The sequence below is a fragment of the Chiloscyllium plagiosum genome, chromosome 24 (genome assembly GCF_004010195.1).
Source record: "Chiloscyllium plagiosum isolate BGI_BamShark_2017 chromosome 24, ASM401019v2, whole genome shotgun sequence".
NCBI classification, from domain to species: Eukaryota; Metazoa; Chordata; class Chondrichthyes; order Orectolobiformes; family Hemiscylliidae; genus Chiloscyllium; species Chiloscyllium plagiosum.
Window position 1 is genome coordinate 12,683,090 of NC_057733.1, and position 22,435 is coordinate 12,705,524.

The 22,435-nt window shown below is 41.7% G+C and overlaps 1 protein-coding gene across 1 annotated transcript in view; it reads right to left on the minus strand.

Moving 5' to 3' along the window:
• Nucleotides 1-22,140, minus strand: part of gas7b (growth arrest-specific 7b) — a 449,937-nt gene extending 427,797 nt beyond the window's left edge. The window contains exon 1 of the mRNA XM_043714439.1: nucleotides 21,509-22,140. Coding sequence (XP_043570374.1) covers nucleotides 21,509-21,688 — 180 coding nt within the window. The 5' untranslated portion in view covers nucleotides 21,689-22,140. The remainder of the gene's footprint in view (nucleotides 1-21,508) is intronic.
• Between the last annotated feature and the right edge of the window lie 295 nt (nucleotides 22,141-22,435).

Consider the following 22,435-nt stretch of genomic DNA (forward strand, 5'->3'; position numbering starts at 1 on the left):
CCTGTAGCTACAATCTGGGTTCCCATGCCCCTGCAGAGTTAGTTTAAACCCCCCCGAAGAGCACTAGCGAACCTCCCCCCAAGGATACTGGTGCCCCTCAGGTTCAGGTGTAGACCATCCTGTTTATAGAGGTCCCACCGTCCCCAGAAAGAACCCCAGTTATCCAAAAACCGGAATCCCTCCCTCCTGCACCATCCCTGTAGCCACGCATTTAAGTGTTCTCTTTCCCTATTCCTCGAATCTCTATCACGTGGCACGGGTAACAAGCCAGAGACAACAACTCTGTTCGTTCTAACTCTGAGCTTCCAACCTAGCTCCCTGAAAGCCTGTCTAAGATCCTCGGCACTCCTCCTACCTATGTCGTTGGTGCCCATGTGGACCACGACTTCGGGTTGCTCCCCCTCCCCCTCCAGGACCCGGAAAACACGATCAGAGACATCACGTACCCTTGCACCTGGGAGGCAACATACCAAACGTGAGTCTCTCTCGTTCCCACAAAACCTCCTATCTGTGCCCCGAACTAGCGAGTCCCCGATTACTACTGCTCTGCTCTTCTTCACCCTTCCCTTCTGAGTAACGGGGACAGGCTCCGTGCCAGAGACCTGAGCCCCGTTACTTACCCCTGGTAAGTCATCCCCCCCACAAGTATCCCAAACGGTATACTTGTTCTTGTGGGGAATGGCCGCAGGGGGTCCCTGCACTGGCTGCTTCCTCCCAGTCCCCCTCACTGTCACCCATCTCTCTGCCATCTTTGGAGTTACTACTTCCCTATAACTCTGATCTATGACCCCCTCTGCCTCCCGAATGATCCGAAGTTCATCCAACTCCAGCTCCAGTTCCCTAACACGGTCTTGGAGGAGCTGGAGGTGGGTGCACTTCCTGCAAGTGTAATCGGCAGGGACGTCGATGGCATCCCTCACCTCATACATGTTGCAGGAGGAACATTGCACTGCCTTCACTGCCATCCCTCTAAAGCTAACTGTTTAAACAAAAACTGTGTCTAAATAATACAAGCAAAATTCAGCACTTACCTGCTTGGCACAACAGATGTTATTATTAGGTTAGAGGAGGAGGGCGGGTGGGAGGCACTACCCGTGTAGTGCCTCGGGTTCCTCTCCTTCACGCTTTTAAAGGGGGAAAAAACTAACCCAGCTAAGCTTACACTAACTGCTTCCGGGTCTCGGCTGCCCCTCTGCTTGCCGTCACTTCCTCTGCTGCTCCCGCTCTTTCTGTGAAGGAGAGAGAAAACAAAACACCGATGCCCGCTACAGGTAAGTAATTTTGAAAAAAACTCTTACCTTAGCTGTAGTCTCCCGGGTTCACCTCAACTCGGCCGCTGCTCCCACTCAAATGACCGTTGGTGGTGAAACAGTGGGTATTTATACTCACAGTTCTCCTTCCCGGCTGCCCCTCTGCTTGCCGTCACTTCCTCTGCTGCTCCCGCTCTTTCTTTGAAGGAGAGAGAAAACAAAACACCGATGCCCGCTACAGGTAAGTAATTTTGAAAAAACTCTTACCTTAGCTGTAGTCTCCCGGGTTCGCCTTTACTCGGCCGCTGCTCCCACTCGAATGACCGTTGGTGATTAAAGGGTGAGTATTTATACTCACAGTTCTCCTTCCCGGCTGCCCCTCTGCTTGCCGTCACTTCCTCTGCTGCTCCCGCTCTTTCTGTGAAGGAGAGAGAAAACAAAACACCGATGCCCGCTACAGGTAAGTAATTTTGAAAAAAACTCTTACCTTGGCTGTAGTCTCCCGGGTTCGCCTTTACTCGGCCGCTGCTCCCACTCGAATGACCGTTGGTGATTAAAGGGTGAGTTCTCCTTCCCGGCTGCCCCTCTGCTTGCCGTCACTTCCTCTGCTGCTCCCGCTCTTTTTGTGAAGAGAGAATAAGAAACACCGCTGCCCGCTACAGGTAAGTAATTTTGAAAAAAACTCTTACCTTGGCTGTAGTCTCCCGGGTTCGCCTTTACTCGGCCGCTGCTCCCACTCGAATGACCGTTGGTGATTAAAGGGTGAGTTCTCCTTCCCGGCTGCCCCTCTGCTTGCCGTCACTTCCTCTGCTGCTCCCGCTCTTTTTGTGAAGAGAGAATAAGAAACACCGCTGCCCGCTACAGGTAAGTAATTTTGAAACAAACTCTTTTACCTTGGCTGTAGTCTCCCGGGTTCGCCTTTACTCGGCCGCTGCTCCCACTCGAATGACCGTTGGTGATTAAAGGGTGAGTATTTATACTCACAGTTCTCCTTCCCGGCTGCCCCTCTGCTTGCCGTCACTTCCTCTGCTGCTCCCGCTCTTTTTGTGAAGAGAGAATAAAAAACACCGCTGCCCGCTACAGTTAAGTAATTTTGAAACAAACTGTTTTACCTTAGCTGTAGTCTCCCGGGTTCGCCTTTACTCGGCCGCTGCTCCCACTCGAATGACCGTTGGTGATTAAAGGGTGAGTATTTATACTCACAGTTCTCCTTCCCGGCTGCCCCTCTGCTTGCCGTCACTTCCTCTGCTGCTCCCGCTCTTTTTGTGAAGAGAGAATAAAAAACACCGCTGCCCGCTACAGTTAAGTAATTTTGAAACAAACTGTTTTACCTTAGCTGTAGTCTCCCGGGTTCGCCTTTACTCGGCCGCTGCTCCCACTCGAATGACCGTTGGTGATTAAAGGGTGAGTATTTATACTCACAGTTCTCCTTCCCGGCTGCCCCTCTGCTTGCCGTCACTTCCTCTGCTGCTCCCGCTCTTTTTGTGAAGAGAGAATAAAAAACACCGCTGCCCGCTACAGTTAAGTAATTTTGAAACAAACTGTTTTACCTTAGCTGTAGTCTCCCGGGTTCGCCTTTACTCGGCCGCTGCTCCCACTCGAATGACCGTTGGTGATTAAAGGGTGAGTTCTCCTTCCCGGCTGCCCCTCTGTTTGCCGTCACTTCCTCTGCTGCTCCCGCTCTTTTTGTGGAGAGAGAATAAGAAACACCGCTGCCCGCTACAGGTAAGTAATTTTGAAACAAACTCTTTTACCTTGGCTGTAGTCTCCCGGGTTCGCCTTTACTCGGCCGCTGCTCCCACTCGAATGACCGTTGGTGATTAAAGGGTGAGTATTTATACTCACAGTTCTCCTTCCCGGCTGCCCCTCTGTTTGCCGTCACTTCCTCTGCTGCTCCCGCTCTTTTTGTGAAGAGAGGAAAAAAAACACCGCTGCCCGCTACAGGTAAGTAATTTTGAAACAAACTGTCTTACCTTAGCTGTAGTCTCCCGGGTTCGCCTTTACTCGGACGCTGCTCCCACTCAAATTTACATGTAAGCACACATGTAAATGTAAATCTAATGTGTTTATTACCATTTTATTTTATGACGACTTATTAACAAACTTCTCATCAAATGCAAGATATTGACTCGACAACCACCAAATCTGGCAAGCCCATAATTAATTTGCAATATTTCATAAAAGAGCTCACTTAGCAATAAATAAGCAATTTAATGATATTCTTTTATTGCCAGTAAAGAACAAAGTTTCTTGTTTCTTGTTTCTTTTGTCCAGTCAAGTTACCTCATGGAAACTTGTCAAAAGATTCATGTTTACAACAGTCCTGCAGCTAAGGCAATATTATAACTTACAATGAATATTTAAATAACAATTTACACTGTGGGAATGAACATGTTACTGATGATATATGTGCTGATGTAACTCTGACATCAACAATCCCGAGCTATCAAGACTCTGAGCAGCGAGTAAAGGAAAAGATGTATTAGAGGGTTGTAACTAGTGTTCTATATCTCAGAAGATAAATACAAAATTTAAAATTTTAAACTAAATAAGGAGTTCAAAGTTTACTGAGAGAAACAAGTTACTCTTGCAGAGATGCAGCAGACTCAGGGTAGGAACAGTTTAGCTTAATGGAAGTGTAATAACTCAAAAGGGTTCAGAAAAGATTTACAAGGATGTTGCCAGGGTTGGAAGGTTTGAGCTATAGGGAGAGGTTGAATAGGCTGGGGCTGTTTTCCCTGGAGTGTCAGAGGCTGAAGGGTGACATTTTAGAGGTTTATAAAATCATGAGGGACAATGATAGAGTAAATAGACAAGGTCTTTTCCCTGAGTGGGATACGTCCAGAAATAGAGGGCAGAAGTTTAGGGTGAGAGGAGAAAGATTTAAAAGAGACCTAAGGAGCAACCTTTTACACTGAGGGTGGTGCATGTATGGAATGAACTGCCAGAGGAAGTTGTGGAGGCTGGTCCAATTCAAACATTTAAAAGGCATTTGGATGGGTATATGAATAGGAAGGGTTTAGAAGGATTTGAGTCAAATCTAGCAAATGTGACTAGATTACTTTGGGATATCTGATCGGCATGGAAGAGTTGGACTGAAGGGTCTGTCTCCTTGCTATACACCTCCATGACTATGACTCTACAGACAACCAATTCCTATTATAGCAAAGAAGGTGTAATAATGCAAACTTGAGTCTATTGGTTGTGGCACAGTAGTATAGATGAAGTAGCACAGTTCATGGACACAGCAAAATTAGCACAACTCTTGATAGCATGCTTTTAAATCTCCAGCACTGCTAGTCATCAAGGGAGATTCCCTAGGTCTTTTATGAATTTGTGTTTTAGTGAACTTTTCCGTTTTCCTTTCTTGCTGTCCTTGTTCTGTTCTGGTAAGGTACACACCCCATTGCAAATCCTGTTCTATGAGTTCTGTTTACAGTGATAATGGAGTTCATTTGGTAAATCTTGACTATTTGAATTGTGATTTTTATTTTAGAAAAAAATTCCTTTTTAATGTTTTTTAAGGCCATAGAAGTGAATGGAAGAACACAGGGGAGATTAAAGTGAATATTTTAGTTTTTTGCACTCGAGATGCCTCAAGACTGAGACTTTGCTAATATAAGAGTGGGATTTAAAGACAAAATCGCCAATTCGTTTGACATGCCACTTTTCATACCTATAGGTCAGATAGTCAAATTGTGGTCAGTTTTGAACTGTTAATTGGTACTACATAGGAACTGAATTTGGAGCATCTAAACCGATTTTCATAATATGAAGAGCTATCATCATGTCAACAGGAACATTTGTGAACAATGAGTCATAGAGTTATGGAGACGTACAGCACGGAAAGAGACATTTTCATCCAACTCATCCATGTCAACCAGATATCCTCAATTAATCTAGTCCCATTTGCCATCACTTGGCCTATATCTCTCTAAACCCTTCCTATTAATGTACCCATCCAGATGACTTTTAAACGTTGAAACTTTACTGGCCTCTACCTCTTCCTCTAGCAGCTCATTCCATATACGCACCAGCCTCTGCATGAAAAAGTTGCTCCTTAGGTCCCTTTTATATCTTTCCCCTCTCACCCTAAACTTATGCCCTCTGGTTTTGGACTCTCCCACCCCAGAGAGAAGACCTTGTCTATTTACCTTAACTAGGCCCCTCATGATTTTATAAACCTCTATAAGGTCACCCTCAGCCTCCATTACTCCAGGGAAAACAGCCCAGCCTATTCAGTCTCTCCCTACAGTTCAAACCCTCCAACATGGCAACATCCTTGTAAATCTTTTCTGAACCCTTTCAAAGTTTCACAACATCCTTCCTATAGAAGGGAGACCAGAACTGCAATATTCCAAAGTGGCCTAACCAATGTTCTGCACAGCCACAACATGACCTCCCAATTCCTATACTCAATGTTCTGACCAATAAAGGAAAGCAAACTAAATGCCTTCTTCACGATCATATCCATCTGAGATTCCACTTTCAAGGAATTATGAACCTGCACTCAAGGTCTCTTTGTTCAGCAATACTCCCAGAACCTTATCATTAAGTGTATCAGTTAAGCCCTCATTTGCCTTTCAAAAATGCAGCACCTCACATTTATCTAAAACTCCAGCTGTCACTCCTTAGCCCATTGGTCCATCTGATCAAGATCCTGTTGTACTCTGTATCTTCTTCACTGTCCGTTACACCTCCAATTTTGGTGACATCTGCAAACTTACTAACTATGCCTCCTACGTTCACATCCAAATCATTTATATAAATTTGTATGAAAAGCAGTGACCCAGCACCAATCCTTGTGGCACTCTACTGGTCACAGGCCTCCAGTCTGAAAAGCATCCCTCTACTACCACATTATGTCTTCTACCTTCAACCAGTTTTTTACATTAGATTAGATTACATTACAGTGTGGAAACAGGCCCTTCGGCCCAACAAGTCCACACCGACCCGCCGAAGCGAAACCCACCCATACCCCTACATGTACCCCTTACCTAACACTACGGGCAATTTAGCATGGCCAATTCACCTGACCCTGCACATCTTTGGACTGTGGGAGGAAACCGGAGCACCCAGAGGAATCCCACGCAGACACGGGGAGAATGTGCAAACTCCACACAGTCAGTCGCCTGAGGCGGGAATTGAACCCGGGTCTCAGGCGCTGTGAGGCAGCAGTGCTAACCACTGTGCCACCGTGCCGCCCACCAGTTCTGTGTTCAAATGGCTAGTTCTCCCTCTATTTCATGTGATCTATCCTTACTCACTTTTGGAGAGAGATAAAGTGGAACTATCAGTGTGAGCAATGTCCTTTTATCTCCCTCGTTAAGTGGCTCTCAATGGTTTGGCTAATAAGCCTTTCTTCAATTGGATTAGTAATCATGGAGCATCTCCAAATCAATGATAATAATGTCTAAAAATGATAATATCTTGAAACCTGGATTTTGGTGCCTTTTCTTTGAGTTTAATTAGTAGTTTGTAACAATTAGTCAGCCAGGTGGATTTTATTGAGTATGAGATCACTGATTGGTGGTGTTAACTGACAGATATAAACAGGAGTGTCAGTGTCTCCTCACTCTAAAGGACTGGCTCTCAGCTGGCTGGTCAGAGTCCATGTAAATAAAGGGTGACTTGGTGACAGAATACCAGCCTCTGTGCAGTTAATTTACTGAAATGTTTGAAAACATTATCTTCTCTTGAACGTGGCTGAACTCATCTGGCATCCAATATCAGTCTCGGTAATGTGGGTGGCACGGTGGCACAGTGGTTAGCATTGTTGCCTCACAGCGCCATAAAGGGTGACTTGGTGACAGAATACCAGCCTCTGTGCAGTTAATTTACTGAAATGTTTGAAAACATTATCTTCTCTTGAACATGGCTGAACTCATCTGGCATCCAATATCAGTCTCGGTAACTCTGATGGTTCTGTCATTCTAAGCACTCCTCCATGCACATTCCCCTCCAAGGTGAGGCAATCTATTAACTCTGTGTATCACATGCAGGGAACACGACGTCACTCCTTCAGCTTTCCTCTAGCTATCACTCATTTACAAACTGCTCAGGGATATTTTGGATCACCTGAGAAATATTTTGATGGTTCACGGACCCCAGTTTGAGCAGTTATCTTATCTGGTTTTGAACTCTATGGGATCACCGTGCTTACATATTCCACAACTATCTATAAAATGATACAATGGGAGGGGAAATCGGACAGTACTTGGGTCATGGAAGGGAATGAAAGAATATCTTTGAGAACAAAATGAGTTGCATTGTATCCGCCATTGTTACATTCAGTGCCATTTCAGTTCCATCGCAGTCAGTGTAATTAAGCATCAACTATTATATGGGTTCTAATCTAAGAGTGTCTACTTTGTGCCTGTGCCTAAGACACCTTTCTCCCTATTTCTCCCAAGTGGTCAGCAGCAGCACTCAGGAAGCCATTCAAATGTTCCTGTATGCTTTTGCCTGTCCAGGTCCACCCTCCTTGCCTGGGGGTTCTGCAGACTAAGTTCCAAATATTGGTGAGTTTTTCTGAAGCATGGTCCCTTTATTTCATTTAACATATGGTGCACTGTCCTCCCCCCTCCCCTAAATGGTCAGGAAGCCCTGAGGCAGACTGTTAATCAATTTTCTCTGGAAAAGGGCAATGCCAAAGTCTAAACTTCAAGCTATTGGCTCCAAATGTGAAAGGGATGCAGTCATTTCTTCAGGGACTGAGGCAGTAAGATTTCACCTATCTTTAATAAGAATTAAAATTACAGAAAGCAAGACTAAATATACAAAGCTTATTGGATTATAGAGCTTTACTTACATTTTCAGACTCTACTACTAAACAATGAAAGCCCTCAGTGTCTTTGAGTGTGCAAGTACAAGTCAACCATCCTTTATCCAAAATTCTGAAATTCGAAAAGCTCTGAAATCCAAAATGTTTTTTTGTGGAGTGTCATTTTGGCGTTGGAACAGGTGACCTAACTCAGATGTGATGTGGTGGAGTAGCCCAGCACTGCCAGGCATCATTTGGGTCTCAACACTCACACTATTCACACTTGTGTCTGCTGTTAGGTATTTTTTTATTTCACTGTGAAAATGTCATTTATTCCGAAATGTGAACTGGCCCAAGGATTTCGGATAAAGGATTGTGCACCTGTAATGCAAAGTTTTGACAAGCATTCACAATGCTGGATTTATACAATGAATTGAATATCTGTAGAACTTTCCAACTATGACCTTCACAATTAAAATCAAATTGATGCAAATTTTTTCCACTTTATCCTAATGTTCTGTATGTATGGAAAGGGATGACATTCTTCTGCACATGCCCAGACATTCTGTTGTCACTATGCAGAGTACAAAAAGTATGTGAATTTTTATGTGGGAAGTTTTGAAATTATTTTCAAGTTCAAGCCCAATAGTCATGTAATTCTTGGCAATCTACTGCATTTCATGCCTTTAATCCAGGGCTGGAAAATTCTGATTGCCAAATTTGTTGGGTCAGGGATGAGTGTGAGAAAGAAGTTTAAGCAAATCTCAAATACTCTGAAAAAAAAACAATGATAATTGTCGATTTGTATGGGATGACCATTTTCAAATGTATTTAAACTTTCATTTTGCTGGTTTTCAGCTGTGTTTGTGACACAACAAAATGCAGTTTTAACACAACAAATGAAAGTAAGTTTGCAGAATTTGCAAAGAGCACCAACAGGATTTTTTTTGTATCTGGATCCCTGAATAATTGCATCAAAATCCACAGGAGAATGTTACAAGTTAAATTTCTCTTAAGGTGTTATTTCTGAAGGCAGTCTCAACACTAATATGAATGCTGCAAACTGAGTGGCATTGCACAACATAGGACAACATAGAGTTGGATGAGTAAGGTCTTACCTAGGTGATCTCATCCATCCAGAATGCACAACATGATCCTCATCAGCATGTATTTAACTGAATCCTATCATAACTTCAAATCTTCCTGGCAACGCTTTCAGTCATTGGTCAAACACGTTGACGAAAACCTTTCGGCCTGTGTCCAAAGTTTACTCAGAATAATCCTGAATCTGTGAACTCTTCTCTTGCTACATTAGGGTACGCGATCCAGAATTGCCATATTCTGTTTGGGGTGTTTGTTATCCCACTGTGCCTGACACACACCAAAATAAATGCCAGATGCTGCCACATTTTTGTTACCTTTGGCAGACTGAACACTCACATAATGAAAACTTAATGCAATGGTCAAAGTTGCTTCAATGAGGCTACCATTATACAGAACACAAATGAGGCCAAGAATTTCATCATTACTAGAAACTGCTCCCAATCGCAACAGTTCAATATGACATAAATAAATATTTGCTTCAAAACATTTCAACAGGCTAAAAGTCAATCCTTTACACAATGGCAGTGATCAGCTGTGGCTCAGTTCGTAGCACTTACCTCTGATTCCAAGGTCTTAGGTTCAAATCTCATTCAAACTAGACTAAAGTAATAGCTGAATGAGGCTTATTGTAATTCTCTCCAGTCTTATTGAGTAAATTTAAACAGTTCCATGCTATTAATGTAAAGGTGTCCTGACCATCATTTATCCTTCAAACAATATTGCTGAAACAGATTATCTGATAATCAATGTCCTGGTTATGTTTTTGGCATTATCACAGTGACAACTTCAAAAGTATTTAATGACCTGTAAAAACACTTTGTGATATCTTGAAGTTACAAGGCTTTCTTTAGTTGTACTGTGCACAAAAGGCTAGAAGATTAAAATGCCAACTGACGCTTGGACTCCCATACACAAATACATGATGTGGAGAGAGCATTTCAATAACAGAGCAGGATTTAGTGAGTTTTACATTGTAAAGCAGACACCATTAATAGTTATGAATGTGGAAGTTAATTTAGAGCACCGCAGCAGGAGGTGTTACTGCAGGCAATGCCTGAGGACACAATGATCCTAATTGTTACTTACTTATTGAGCAGCCCTATAAAATGCAAAGTGCTATCAAAAGCTCCTTACCTTAAAGCAGTACCAAGGAGTTTCAAAGCCAGCCTATTAATCTTCATTACTGTCAGATCTAGAATAATCTTTGTCAGGCTGTGATGATTAGGTATTATGCAAATTTGAACCTCTGGGTATTTTATATCTTCGTGAAGGACTGGAATCGGAAATGTGTTACCTATTAGGAATGAGAGTCAGGATTCTCTGAGAGTTTAATCTTGTCACACATGTTCCTGGATGAAGTATTTTACTTCCCTACTTAGGTTATTTTCAAAACGTTTAATCTCTGCTTGTTCTGTGCCTGAATTCCTGTGCTTCATCCTGACATTCTTTAGACTGACTTGATGGGAAACATTGCTAGTCAGTGGGGCCTGGACAACAGAAAATGATTCAGAATGGAGACTGGATAATAAACCTGCATTGAACAGATTGTAGAGTTAACAGCTACTCAGAATATTACACTGCTGTATTTGTTTTCTTTTGTTTTAAGTCTAACTTGTGATGGTTCAGTTTTTTATATATATAGTGATTTATTAAAGCACGAGTTGTAATTTTAACTGAGGGAAATAATGGAAAGAGAGCAAAATGAATTGACCATCCATTATATACTAGTTCAGTGCAACTGGAAATGGGTTGTGCAATGCATAATAAGTTTAATATTTAATATTTTACGCTATCACTCAAAGTTAAAATTAGGCATTGTTTGGAGTATTGCATGCAGAAATCTACTAATTGAACAGAAGTAAGATTAAATAATATTAAAGTGTTAAAATAAACAGCCTTCATGTACTGAGGCTATTGACTGCTACAGCGATCTTTTTTCTATTCTAAGCAATGTTACTGATAATTGATTAATTAACAAAATGGCTAGAATTGTGTTTGAAAGTAAATAATTACACATTTGCAATAATATAAATCCTCTGAACTAACTACTAATTGCTTATTTCTTGAGGTCAGAATTCGGTAATGTTTTGATGTCTAGATTTATTGCATTAAAAAAAACATGAGTTTACTAGAAATGAATACAAAAGAAATTCTGTGGGCTGAGACTTTCTTTCATTTGGAGAATCATGTAAAGATTACCAACAGCTTTAATGACATTAGAAAGGATGGGAAACAATAAAATATCACTGAAATGTACAGAAAAAAAATTCTGAATTGCCAGGACTGGAGAGTTTGAGCTATGAGGAGAGGCTGGATATGCTGGGACTTTTTTCCCTGAAGTGTCGGAGGCTGAGGGGTGACTTTATAGAGGTTTATAAAATCATGAGGGCCACAGATAAGGTGAATACCCAAGGTCTTTTCCAAGGGTAAGGGAGTCCAAAACTAAAGTGCATAGGTTTAAGGTGAGAGGGGAAAGATTTAAAAGGAACCTAAGGGGCAACCTTTTCACACAGAGGGTGGGGCGTGTATGGAATGAGCTGCCAGAGGAAGTAGTTGAGACTGGTACAATTACAACATTTAAAAGGCATTTGGATGGGTGTATGAATAGGAGGGGTTTAGAGGGATATGGGCCAAATGCAGACAAATAGGACGAGGTCAGTTTAGGATATCTAGTTGGCATGGATGTTTTGGACCGAAAGGTCTGTTTCCGTGCAGTACAACTCAATGACTCTAAATCTGTATGTTCAAATGAGAGAAAGAAGATTTGACCAAACATCACAAACTCAGGTTTGTAACAGGTACATTCTGGTATTTCATGTTAACAATGTCTCCCTTTTTCTATCTGACTGTTTTACTTAGAAGCAAATGAACTCATACTACTGTCAACTTACTTACAAGATTATGTAATCTTCAGATGTAACCTGCACAGGGTATTTATGCCTTTCAGATGTGTACTTCTTCTCAAATATTTGCCACGCAAGTTCAGATTCAAATCATTATGCTAATTTATTTTACAGCATATGAACACACAGAGTACCAAATGTAATCAAAATTTTCTTATTTTTCTCAGCTGCATTTCATTTCTGTACATAAAAAGGAACTCCATGTTATCCATAGAATTACTTTCGCACATCCTCAGAATTATCTATCTTTCAAAAATATTACTCGGCAGAGGAAACTGAACCCATGTACTTTTGCCCTAAGCTCAGAAAAGCATCTCCTAAAGTCTGTTGTCTCCTTTACCCACAATTGTCACTTTTCAGTCAACCTAATAATCCAATGACCAAGAGCAGAGTCTATCAGCTTAAAGTGGCAATGGTCCATTGTGAGTAAAGACAAATGGAGATACCACGATATCAATAAGTGTTAGTGATTACAATGTATGTCATGCTATCGTTCAATGCTGGTAGCACAGTTCTTAAGAGGAAGTGATGGCCTCATGGTATTATTGCTAGCCTATAAATCTTGGGACACAGGTTCAAATCCCACCGTGGCAGATAGTGGAAATAATTCAATAAAAATCTGGAATTATGATAACTGTGAAACCATTGATGATTGACAGAAAGACCAATCTGGGTTCATCAATGCCTTTTAACAAATGAAATTTGCTTCCTTTACCTAGTCTGGTCTACATGACTCTTGGCCCACTGCAACGTGGCTGACTCTTAACTGCCCTCTGGGCAATTAGGGATGGGCAGTAAATGCTGGGCCAGCCAGCATTGCTCACAGCCTATGAATGAATAAACATCCAATCGAAATTTTAATCTATCTTTCCTACCCCTACCAATCCTTGAGAACTATATTTGTGTGGCACAGTGGTTAGCACTGCTGCCTCGCAGCGCCAGAGACCTGGGTTCAATTCCCGCCTCAGGCGACTGACTGTGTGGAGTTTGCACGTTGTCTGCGTGGGTTTCCTTCAGGTGCTCTGGTTTCCTCCCACAGTCCAAAGATGTGCAGGTCAGGTGAATTGGCCATGCTAAATTGCCCGTAGTGTTAGGTATAGAGGTAAATGTAGGGGTATGGGTGGGTTGAGCTTCGGCGGGTCGGTGTGGACTTGTTGGGCCGAAGGGCCTGTTTCCATACTGTAATGTAATCTAATCTAATCTAATAACCCATCTGCAACATTTTTAGCAGACATCAGAACAGTGACATACTCAACAATCTCAAAAACTGCAATTTGTTGACGAGGCATAGTAGAATTTTAAGGAGAATTAGGGGCATCAGAAGGAAATAGACAGATCATTGGAGGAATAGCCTAGTGTTCATTTGCACCATAAATGTGATCTGAAAGAATTTGTGTTCATGATATTATTGTGTGTGATGATCAGGACAATTCGTCCCCCACAATGGCTCAGGTTGTAAAATAGTTAGGTACTCATCAAATACTAGGAATGAATGAATAAAACCAACAAGGCCTTTTATTAGGCTTCACCTTGACCAGGTTATTTACAAAAGTGGATGCGTTCTCCACATTGTCTTTTATTAAAAACCTGTTTTTATTTCCTTCCATTCTCCTATCCTCATAATACTTGGCAATGGATGAAACAATGGAAAAAGGACATCACCCAATATCTCACAAAGGGAGTCTCGTAAATTAAGATGATTAGATTAGATCAGATTCCCTACAGCTTGGATACAGGGCCTTCGGCCCAACAAGCTACACCAACCCTTCGGAGAGTAACCCACCCAGATTCATTTCCCTACATTTACCCCTGACTAATGCACCTAACACTATGGGCAATTTAGCATGGTCAATTCCCCTGACCTGCACATCTTTTGGACTGTGGGAGGAAACCGGAGCAAAGGGAGGAAACCCATGAGAACACAGGGAGAATGTGCAAACTCCATACATACAGTCACCTGAGGCTGGAATCAAACCGAGTCCCTGGTGCTGTGAGGCAGCAGTGCTAACCACTGAGCCACCGTGATATTACCAAACAGTTCTCATGTGGAGCTCACCACAGCAAAATCTAGCCCTTGCATTGACTAACAATCACATGTACTTTGCAGCAGAAAATCACTGCATGTCTTAATGAATGAGCACACCCTAGATCATTTTTACTTCAGCACCTTTGATGCAGTTAGGCCAGCAGAAATCAGCTAACCAACCTGCAATCAAAACTGTGAGCCTTTCATTTACATCACTTAGTTGCTCAATTAATGATCAAGGTGGCTACTGATGCCCTAAAGGTTTCTTATATCTTTTGCCTGTATATAGTTAGCATTTCTGACCTACCGAATAACAGAAAAAAATCTAAAAATAGATAGTAGTAGTATTTTACAATTGCCATCTACATTAGCAGAAAAGACAATTCGGCACACCCACATCTGGGCAATTAATAAATTGTGCATGATTTCTATGCAGGTGTACTGTTAGTTGGGTGAATTACATGACCATTACAGCAGAGTATTTGATAGCTCAAAATAGAATAAGCTGTGTTGATAATGTGAGGGTCTGCATTTGCTTGTCTCTCAAATAACAATGACAGGCAGAAAACGGACATACACTTTTCAACTACCATACTTTTATCAGGCAGGACATATAGCTGTCATGTGTGCTTTCTTGTTTTCTCCAGTGTTGCTTTTCTAATGCTGAATAATAAATTACAGTTTGAAGTGAATCAGAAAACTAATGATGCTTAGCAATATTTCAACACTGATTCATCTGTGATTAATAATGGTGACTGGAAAGGTTTCTTTCTGAGGAGAAAATGCTCTGAAGAAATGCTTTTCACTCCATCTAAGACAGCAAAGCACAAGTGAGATTCAGGCAATGAAAAATGATGCACATATTTAAAATAAGCAAACACAGTTTTAGTGAAGCTTAAGTACCTGACTTTAAACAGGAAAAAAATGGATGTGTGCAAAATGTTGCTCATTTGCTTCACTCTATCAATAAACAAAATGCTGGAGCAGGTATTCTGCGAGAAGGGACAAACTCCCTTTTAAATGTGGATGGGATTAGTTTTACGTTGACTTCAACTATTGATCCAATTTAGATTGGTCGGCCTTCTAGTGTTTAGCTGTGGGTTCCTGAATTAACAGGTAATGAACACAGAGGCGAGTCTGCACAAATCTTTTCCAGACATCAGAGAAGGTGTTGATGAGGGATTTTAAGGTTGTGAATCCAATTTTACACTTCTTGTGCACATAAGGCATTCACCCAGTTGTATTAAAGCTGTTATGTAATGTATGTGATATGAAATGACTGAACTGTCACAGAACTAAAGGGAGTAACAAATAAACACATAACATTCTGCTAAAACAGTCGTCAAGGAATCCAGTGGAACATGTTAAGTATTTGCCAACTAATATAATTAGTTGAATTTTCTATGTTGCAGGATTTATAAAATCATAGAGTTGTACAACATGGAAACAGACCCTACCGTCCAACTCGTTCGTCAGATATCCTAAATTAATCTAATCTCATTTGTTAATCTAATCCCATTTCCCACTAAACTCTTCCTATTCACGTACTATCCATGAATGTTGTAATTGTACTAGCCTCCACCACTTCCTCTAGCAGCTCATTCCATACACGTACCACCTTCTGTGTGAAAAGAATTGCCCCTTAGATCCCTTTTATATTTTTGCATTCTCACTCTCTGTCCTCTAGTTTTGGACTTCCCTACCTTGGGAAAAAGACCTTGACAATTCACCCTAAACCTTCAGCATCCACACATCAGCCTATTTGGCCTACAGCCAACCCTGGCAACGTCCTTGTAAATCCTGAGGGGGGAGCAATATCTAGAAGACACTAATCCAGAACTAAATAGTAGATCTGAAAGTAAAATGAATATCTGAAATTTAGTCTAATTTCCTTGGAGCTTACAGAGTATTTATATTTTTTGTATTGTATGGCTAAAGCAGATTCTATTGCTGTGTGCATTGTACATAACCTGAAGAAAGCCTTAATGGCCAAATTGATGTCTTCTTATTTAAGGCTTCACACTGTCATATGTAAAGCTGTATTGTAGATGCTCACAAATAAGTACCAATTTACATATATTTTTCACATTAAGCAATCACTACCAGCAAATGTGGTTCAGAAGAACTTGTAGATATATTGTGATGTATCTGAACTATTTAGTCCAAACCCCCAACCCCACCATCCCAAAAAGGTTGATTCACCTTCTACAAATAATTTGGAAACATCAATAATGATTTGAATATTGGAATACTGAGTAAAATTTAAAAACTTGCTGATTATATGCAAACTTGGAGGCATGACAGTGAGGATGATTTAACTGCAATGGGACACAGATAGGCCAGCAGATTGGACAAATAAGTGGCAGATGGAATTTTATATAGGCAAGTGGGAGGAAGTGCAACTTGGCAGAGAGGATAGGAACGACAGTATAAACTGAATGGCAAAAATCTAAAGAGTGTGCAGGGACAGAAGGGCCTGGGGGTGTTTGTGAATATATCTTTGAAGATGGCAAGACAATTGAAAGAGTGGTTAGCAAAGCACACTGCGTCTTGAACTTCATAAATGAATAGAGGTATCAAGTTCAAAAGTAAGGATGCATAGTTGAACCTTCCTAAAGCTCTGGTTAGACTGCAGTTACAGTCCAGTTCTAGCCTCCATAATTTTGGAGGTATGAGAGTATTTACCAAATTGGCACAATGGTTAGCACTGCTGCCTCACAGCGCCAGAGACCCGGGTTCAATTCCCGCCTCAGGCAACTGACTGTGTGGAGTTTGCACATTCTCCCTGTGTCTGCGTGGGTTTCCTCTGGGTGCTCTGATTTCCTCCCACAGTCCAAACATGTACAGGTTAGGTGAATTGGCCATTCTAAAATTGCCCATAATGTTAGGTGAAGGGGTAAATGTAGGGGAACGGGTCTGGGTGGGTTGCGCTTCGGCGGGTCGGTGTGGACTTGTTGGGCCGAAGGGCCTATTTCCATACTGTAAGTAATGTTAGCTTTTAGGTTGGAGCAGAATTGATGGGCTGAATGGCCTAACTCTGCTCCTATATCTTATGTCTTCAGATGGAATTGTTCTCTTCGGAGCAAAAGTGTCTAGGGGAGATTTGAATGAGACCTAGAAGATTATGACAGGTTTGGATAAAGTAATAAAGGAAATGTTTCTTTTAGCTATGGAAATAAATTTAAGGCTTTAGGCAAGAATACAAGGATGATTGAGAAATAAAACATTATAGGAGGCAAAAGGGAATGGTCTGGAACTCCGTGGCTCTAAGGGTATTGGAAGCAGGGATGACCAATAATTCCAAAAGGAAATTGGCTGGGAATTTGAATGAAACAAAGTTGCAGTGCCAAGGGAATACAGTGGGAGAATAGGATTGATTGAATTGTTCTCTGGAGAATCAAGGCTATGGGCCTAGTCCAGAAAAGTGGGACTAGTGTAGTAGTAACTTTTGGCAGTATGGACTTGATAAGTTGAAGGGTGTCTTTTACACCGAGTTCTGAGGAACAGTCACTGGACCCAAAACGTTAACCCTGATCTCTCCTCACAGATGCTGCCAGACCTGCTGAGCTTTTCTAGCAACTTCTGTTTTTGTCTCTTTTGCATTGTCTGATTCTATGAAAATAGATTCAATGGACTGAACGGTGTCCCTCTGTGCTATACTGACTCTGTGGCCCAAAAAAGAAACATAAACAATTAAAATGAAACTGATGACAAAAAAAGTCTATGCAAAGTCCACAGCAGAAAAGGATTAGTGAACTAATTGGAGAGAGGGAAAAACACCTCATCTTCCACCTAGGCACCTTATAGCCTTCAGAACTGAACACTGGATTTAACAATTTACAGAATGTGATCACACTCCTCCATTTAAGTCACCCATTCCCCAACCCCCACCTCAAGACCCCTCGGTCTTGTGTTGAATGGGTTGCTCCCTGCACAGCCAATCCATTTTCAACTGTTCACACTTCCTTTTAGCATTCAATCAAGTATTTTTTTCTCTCTCTCTTGGCTTATCATCAGCTATATCTTTGTTTACCTATCCCCTTTTATCTTTTGCTTTTTCTGCGCCCCATCTCCATGTACTGTATTCTATTCTTTCTCCCAACAACAACATGTCATCAGTGTAAAAAGAACACTTTTTCCCAGTTATTCGGTGACAAAGATCACTGCATTTGAAACATTCACAGTGAATATCTAAATGAGTTTGAAATGAATGTTGTGAAAGATTGTAATAAATTAAATGGACTGGAAACTGGTATTTTCCAAGCTATACAGCATATATTCTGACCCTCTGAGAAAACTACTCTAAAATGTAAGCTGGAGGTGTATCATTGTACTAATCATTGAACAATAGAAAAATCAGTCCAACCTGGCAAATCACATTGACGTCTTTGCACACTTTTCAAATATTACACACTTGATGTGAACTTTGAGAAAGCTATGGCATACAAAAAGACTCCAATGTGAACAATCAATTATCAGCTCCTAGGATAGCCACGACATGGAGATGCTGGTGTTGGGACTGGGATGGACAAAGTCTAAAGTCACACTACACCAGGCTATAATCCAACAGGTTTATTTAAAATTACAAGCTTTTGGAGCACTACTCCTTCATCAGGACTCCTAATGATGTACTCATTGAAATGTCTTTTAAATGTTGTAATTGTACCCACTTCCTCTGGCAGCTCATTCCATAAACAGACCACCTGCTGTGTGAAAACGACACTCATAGGCCACTTTTAAATCTTTCCATTCTCACCTTAAACTTATGCCGTCTAGTTTTGGTCTCCTTTACTCTGGGAAAAAGACCTTGGCTATTCATCTTCTTATGATTTTAGAAACCTCTATAAGATTCACCCTCAGCCTCTGATACTCCCAGGAAAATAGCCCCAGTCTATTCAGCCTCCCCCTATAGCTCAAACCCTCTCACCCTGGCAACATCCTTGTAACTATTTTCTGTACCCTGTCAAATTTAACAACAACAACTTTCCTACAGCAGGGAAACAAGAATTGAATACAGCATTCCAACTGTGACTGAACCAATGCCCTGTACAGCCACAGCACGACATCCCAACTTCTATACTCAACGCACTGACCAGTAACAACAAGTGTACCAAAGGCTTCTTCACTACCTTGTATCTTGAGGTTGGAGAGCTGGCTAGAGGTCTGTAAGTTACCTCTTGCAGCATAGTTGCACCAAACCACAGGACAATTGGGGAGTGTTGAGGCCAAAGACAGGCGTTACTCTAGAAACAAGACATCTGAGTTGAAAATCCCACTGAGCAAGGGCTGCTGGTCAATCAGAGGCCAGCAGCACTTGTACTCCACAGTGCCATGGAGAAGGGTGTGGCCACTGGCCATTTTAAGTCCCAGAATCATAACGAACCCATAGCCAAGACAAAGATAACTGATGGGGTGGGGGATGGGTGGGGGCTGGGTGGAGGTATCTCAGGCTGTGTTGGGACTGGTCAGAGTTAGAAGGATTGGCAGGTGTTGGAAGCAAAGGCTGAGTCTTAGCTCCCAGCAGGCAAGCCCCTGGCCATCCCCTTGATTAGGTACCACTTGCCTTTGATCAAGGGATACCACCCTGTCCAGCCCCTGCAGGGTAGCAGCTATTGTGAACAGAACCTGGCGACAAATCCACAATCCTAGAGGGGAAAGGGTGAGGCTCTTAAGATGGTAGTCAATTGGCCAATTATGTGCCTGAAATAGTGGTACGACACCAAGTTTGTCCAGAGGGTCCTTCTACTTATAACTTGATTCAGGGAAAGATAAGAAGATAGTGGGATTAAGATTTTCCATTACCCAACCTTGTTAAAAGCCCTTCCTATCTTCAAACTCACTTTCTTCAGTAACAGAGATTTCTAGCCCTACTTGCTGTGCCTTGCTGTAGTACGTAATGTGTTATCTCAAAGCAGATCAGCACAGATATGAGCACAAGTCCTCAAAGAAAAGAGGCATACAAGTTGTTTTACTATGTGTGAAATTATGCATCAAATAAGCATAATCTCTGTAAGAAACTAAATTAAGCTGCCCTGCACATCACTGAAACTGTTAGCCAGTTTAGGCAGTGTCAAAATCACTATATAATTATCAGCTGGATACAGTTAGTTAAAACCTGCATAACGTGGTTTTGGAACGACAGCAAGCGAGGTATAATTGCCAACATTATTACTGCACCGAGCTTGGGCATTAATCAGCCTGACAGTGCAGCTTGGCTTTACCAATCCTTTCGGATTGTCATCGAGTCTCCGATAATTAATGACCTGGCTATCTATGAGAGAGAAATAAAAAAAGTTGTGATTTAAAAAAAAACTCATTAAATACTGCTGTAGCAGCATTGCAGATCAACAAAGACAGTTTGATTGGGGTTGAGGGGTCATTTAATGGAACATCCATAAATGTTGCCAACCGCAATAAAGTTCTGATAGTGATCATAACAAGTCTTGGACTGATACGTTTCAGACACTTTGACATTTAGAAATCTATTTAGTAATATATGTATCTCACACCATCAAACCAAAACGTTCTAGTGTAAATGCACTCACATCCAGAACTCGAAAATCATTACTGTATCTTTTTGGAGGGTAGTGCAAACTGTTGCTTTTTTTTAAGATTCCTTTGAAAGATCAATATCGTGACTCACTTTAGCAGAGGAGACCAAATCCGATAGACTGCCTTAACTCTGCCTAAAAGCAGAGTTTTCGTTCTAATTTGTGTTCATTCAGCTGATACCTAAATTAGAGGATTAGTGATTTGAGAACCCAACTTCACCCAGCATAAAATGGCGTTACATTAAAATAATAACAAAATTAAAGTCTTAACAATTTCCCGCTTACACTTTTTTTTGAGGATTTCTCCACATTTTTGTGTTGCAACGTGCCCCCTAGCGGAAAATGAAATGTTAATATCCGGTGTGGAAAGCATATCGATCATCAGATTTCAAAACAACTGTTCAAGCAGGCACTATCACAAAACAATTTACAAACAGGGACACGTCAGGCTGTTAAAGACCTTAAACTACAACAGCACCCTCATAGACTGCTTCCAAGATGCAGCTTCCGAACTTCTAACAGCCAACCTCATTTCCATTGCCCAGTCTCCCTCAAAATGTCAGTTTCCAAAGATTGTGTCACAATTTCCGGACCGTTTACTCATTTATTCTTTCTTCAGATTTAGAGAGAGAATGTGTGTGTGTGAATCTGACTGGTACCAGTCTTGGCTCACCCTACAAACATACAACAGCCAGGTCGGAAGGTGCACAATGCAAACCCTTACTCTGACTCTCCCATTTAAATCAAATTTCTCGTCCGCGACACATTTGCTCTAAAATACAAAGCAATTCCCGTCCGTTTTTTTGCAACAAGGTTGAATTTAGAGTGATTGAGACAGAGAAGAACCAGAGCACTGGGGTTGGGGACGTCCCAGGTTTGGTGGAGTTATCAGACATTTGTGGCATGCTTACCTCTAGAATCTCCACATAACTCGCAGGGAACCAACCCCTGTTCCCATCCTTCTCTCCTTCCCACCATCCGCCGTTCAACACCTGTAAAACCTTGATGATCTCCCCAGCCTCGAACTTCAGTCCTTGCTGATGTTGGTCGCCGGTAAACGCGTACAAAGTTTTACACAGAACTCCGGCCATAGCAGACTCCTTGGTTTTGGTGTTTTATATATGTGTGTGTGCGTGCGTGTACGCGTTGAAAGATCTCTCGCTGAAAAGCTCGAAGTCTTCCCTCTGTTCAATCCTCTGCTCTCTCTCCCGGTGCTGGGTTTGATGCTGGGCTCAGGACTCCATCATTGTTTCTTCCAACTCACGGTATGACTCAGTGCTGAGATCACGACGAGAGGGGACGGATAAGCTTCACAAGGAGGGAGAGGGAGAGAGAGAGAAGGAAAAGTACAGCAGTTCTGATATTTCCTCGCTGCTGGCGTTTGGATGAAATCTGCTGTAGTTCTGGATGGTGGCGCTTTGACGGGAAGGAAGCGAGCTGATAGCCCTCTTCCATTGTAATTCATTCCAATGTATTTAGTGATGGACCGGGGGTGGCGGGAGTAGCATTGTTCCCAGTAAACAAGACACTAACAGTAAAATAACATTTACCAGCGGCACAGAAGTAAGTTACAATGTATATCACACTAAAAACAACGCAGATGATTTAAACACGGCGCTCATAGGAGCCCTGTTTTTTTATCTGGCGAACATGATAACGGGTTATCTAATTATTTTCTCAAATAGACCCGACTCCTTTCTTCAGAGATATTGATATTTTTAGATAGGTATAAAAATACACGTGCATAATAAACACTCCTGCCTATACATGTCTAGTGATGTTGATTTTAGCTGAACTTCAAAAACAAAATTCATGCTTTCTTTATGTAGCAATACTGC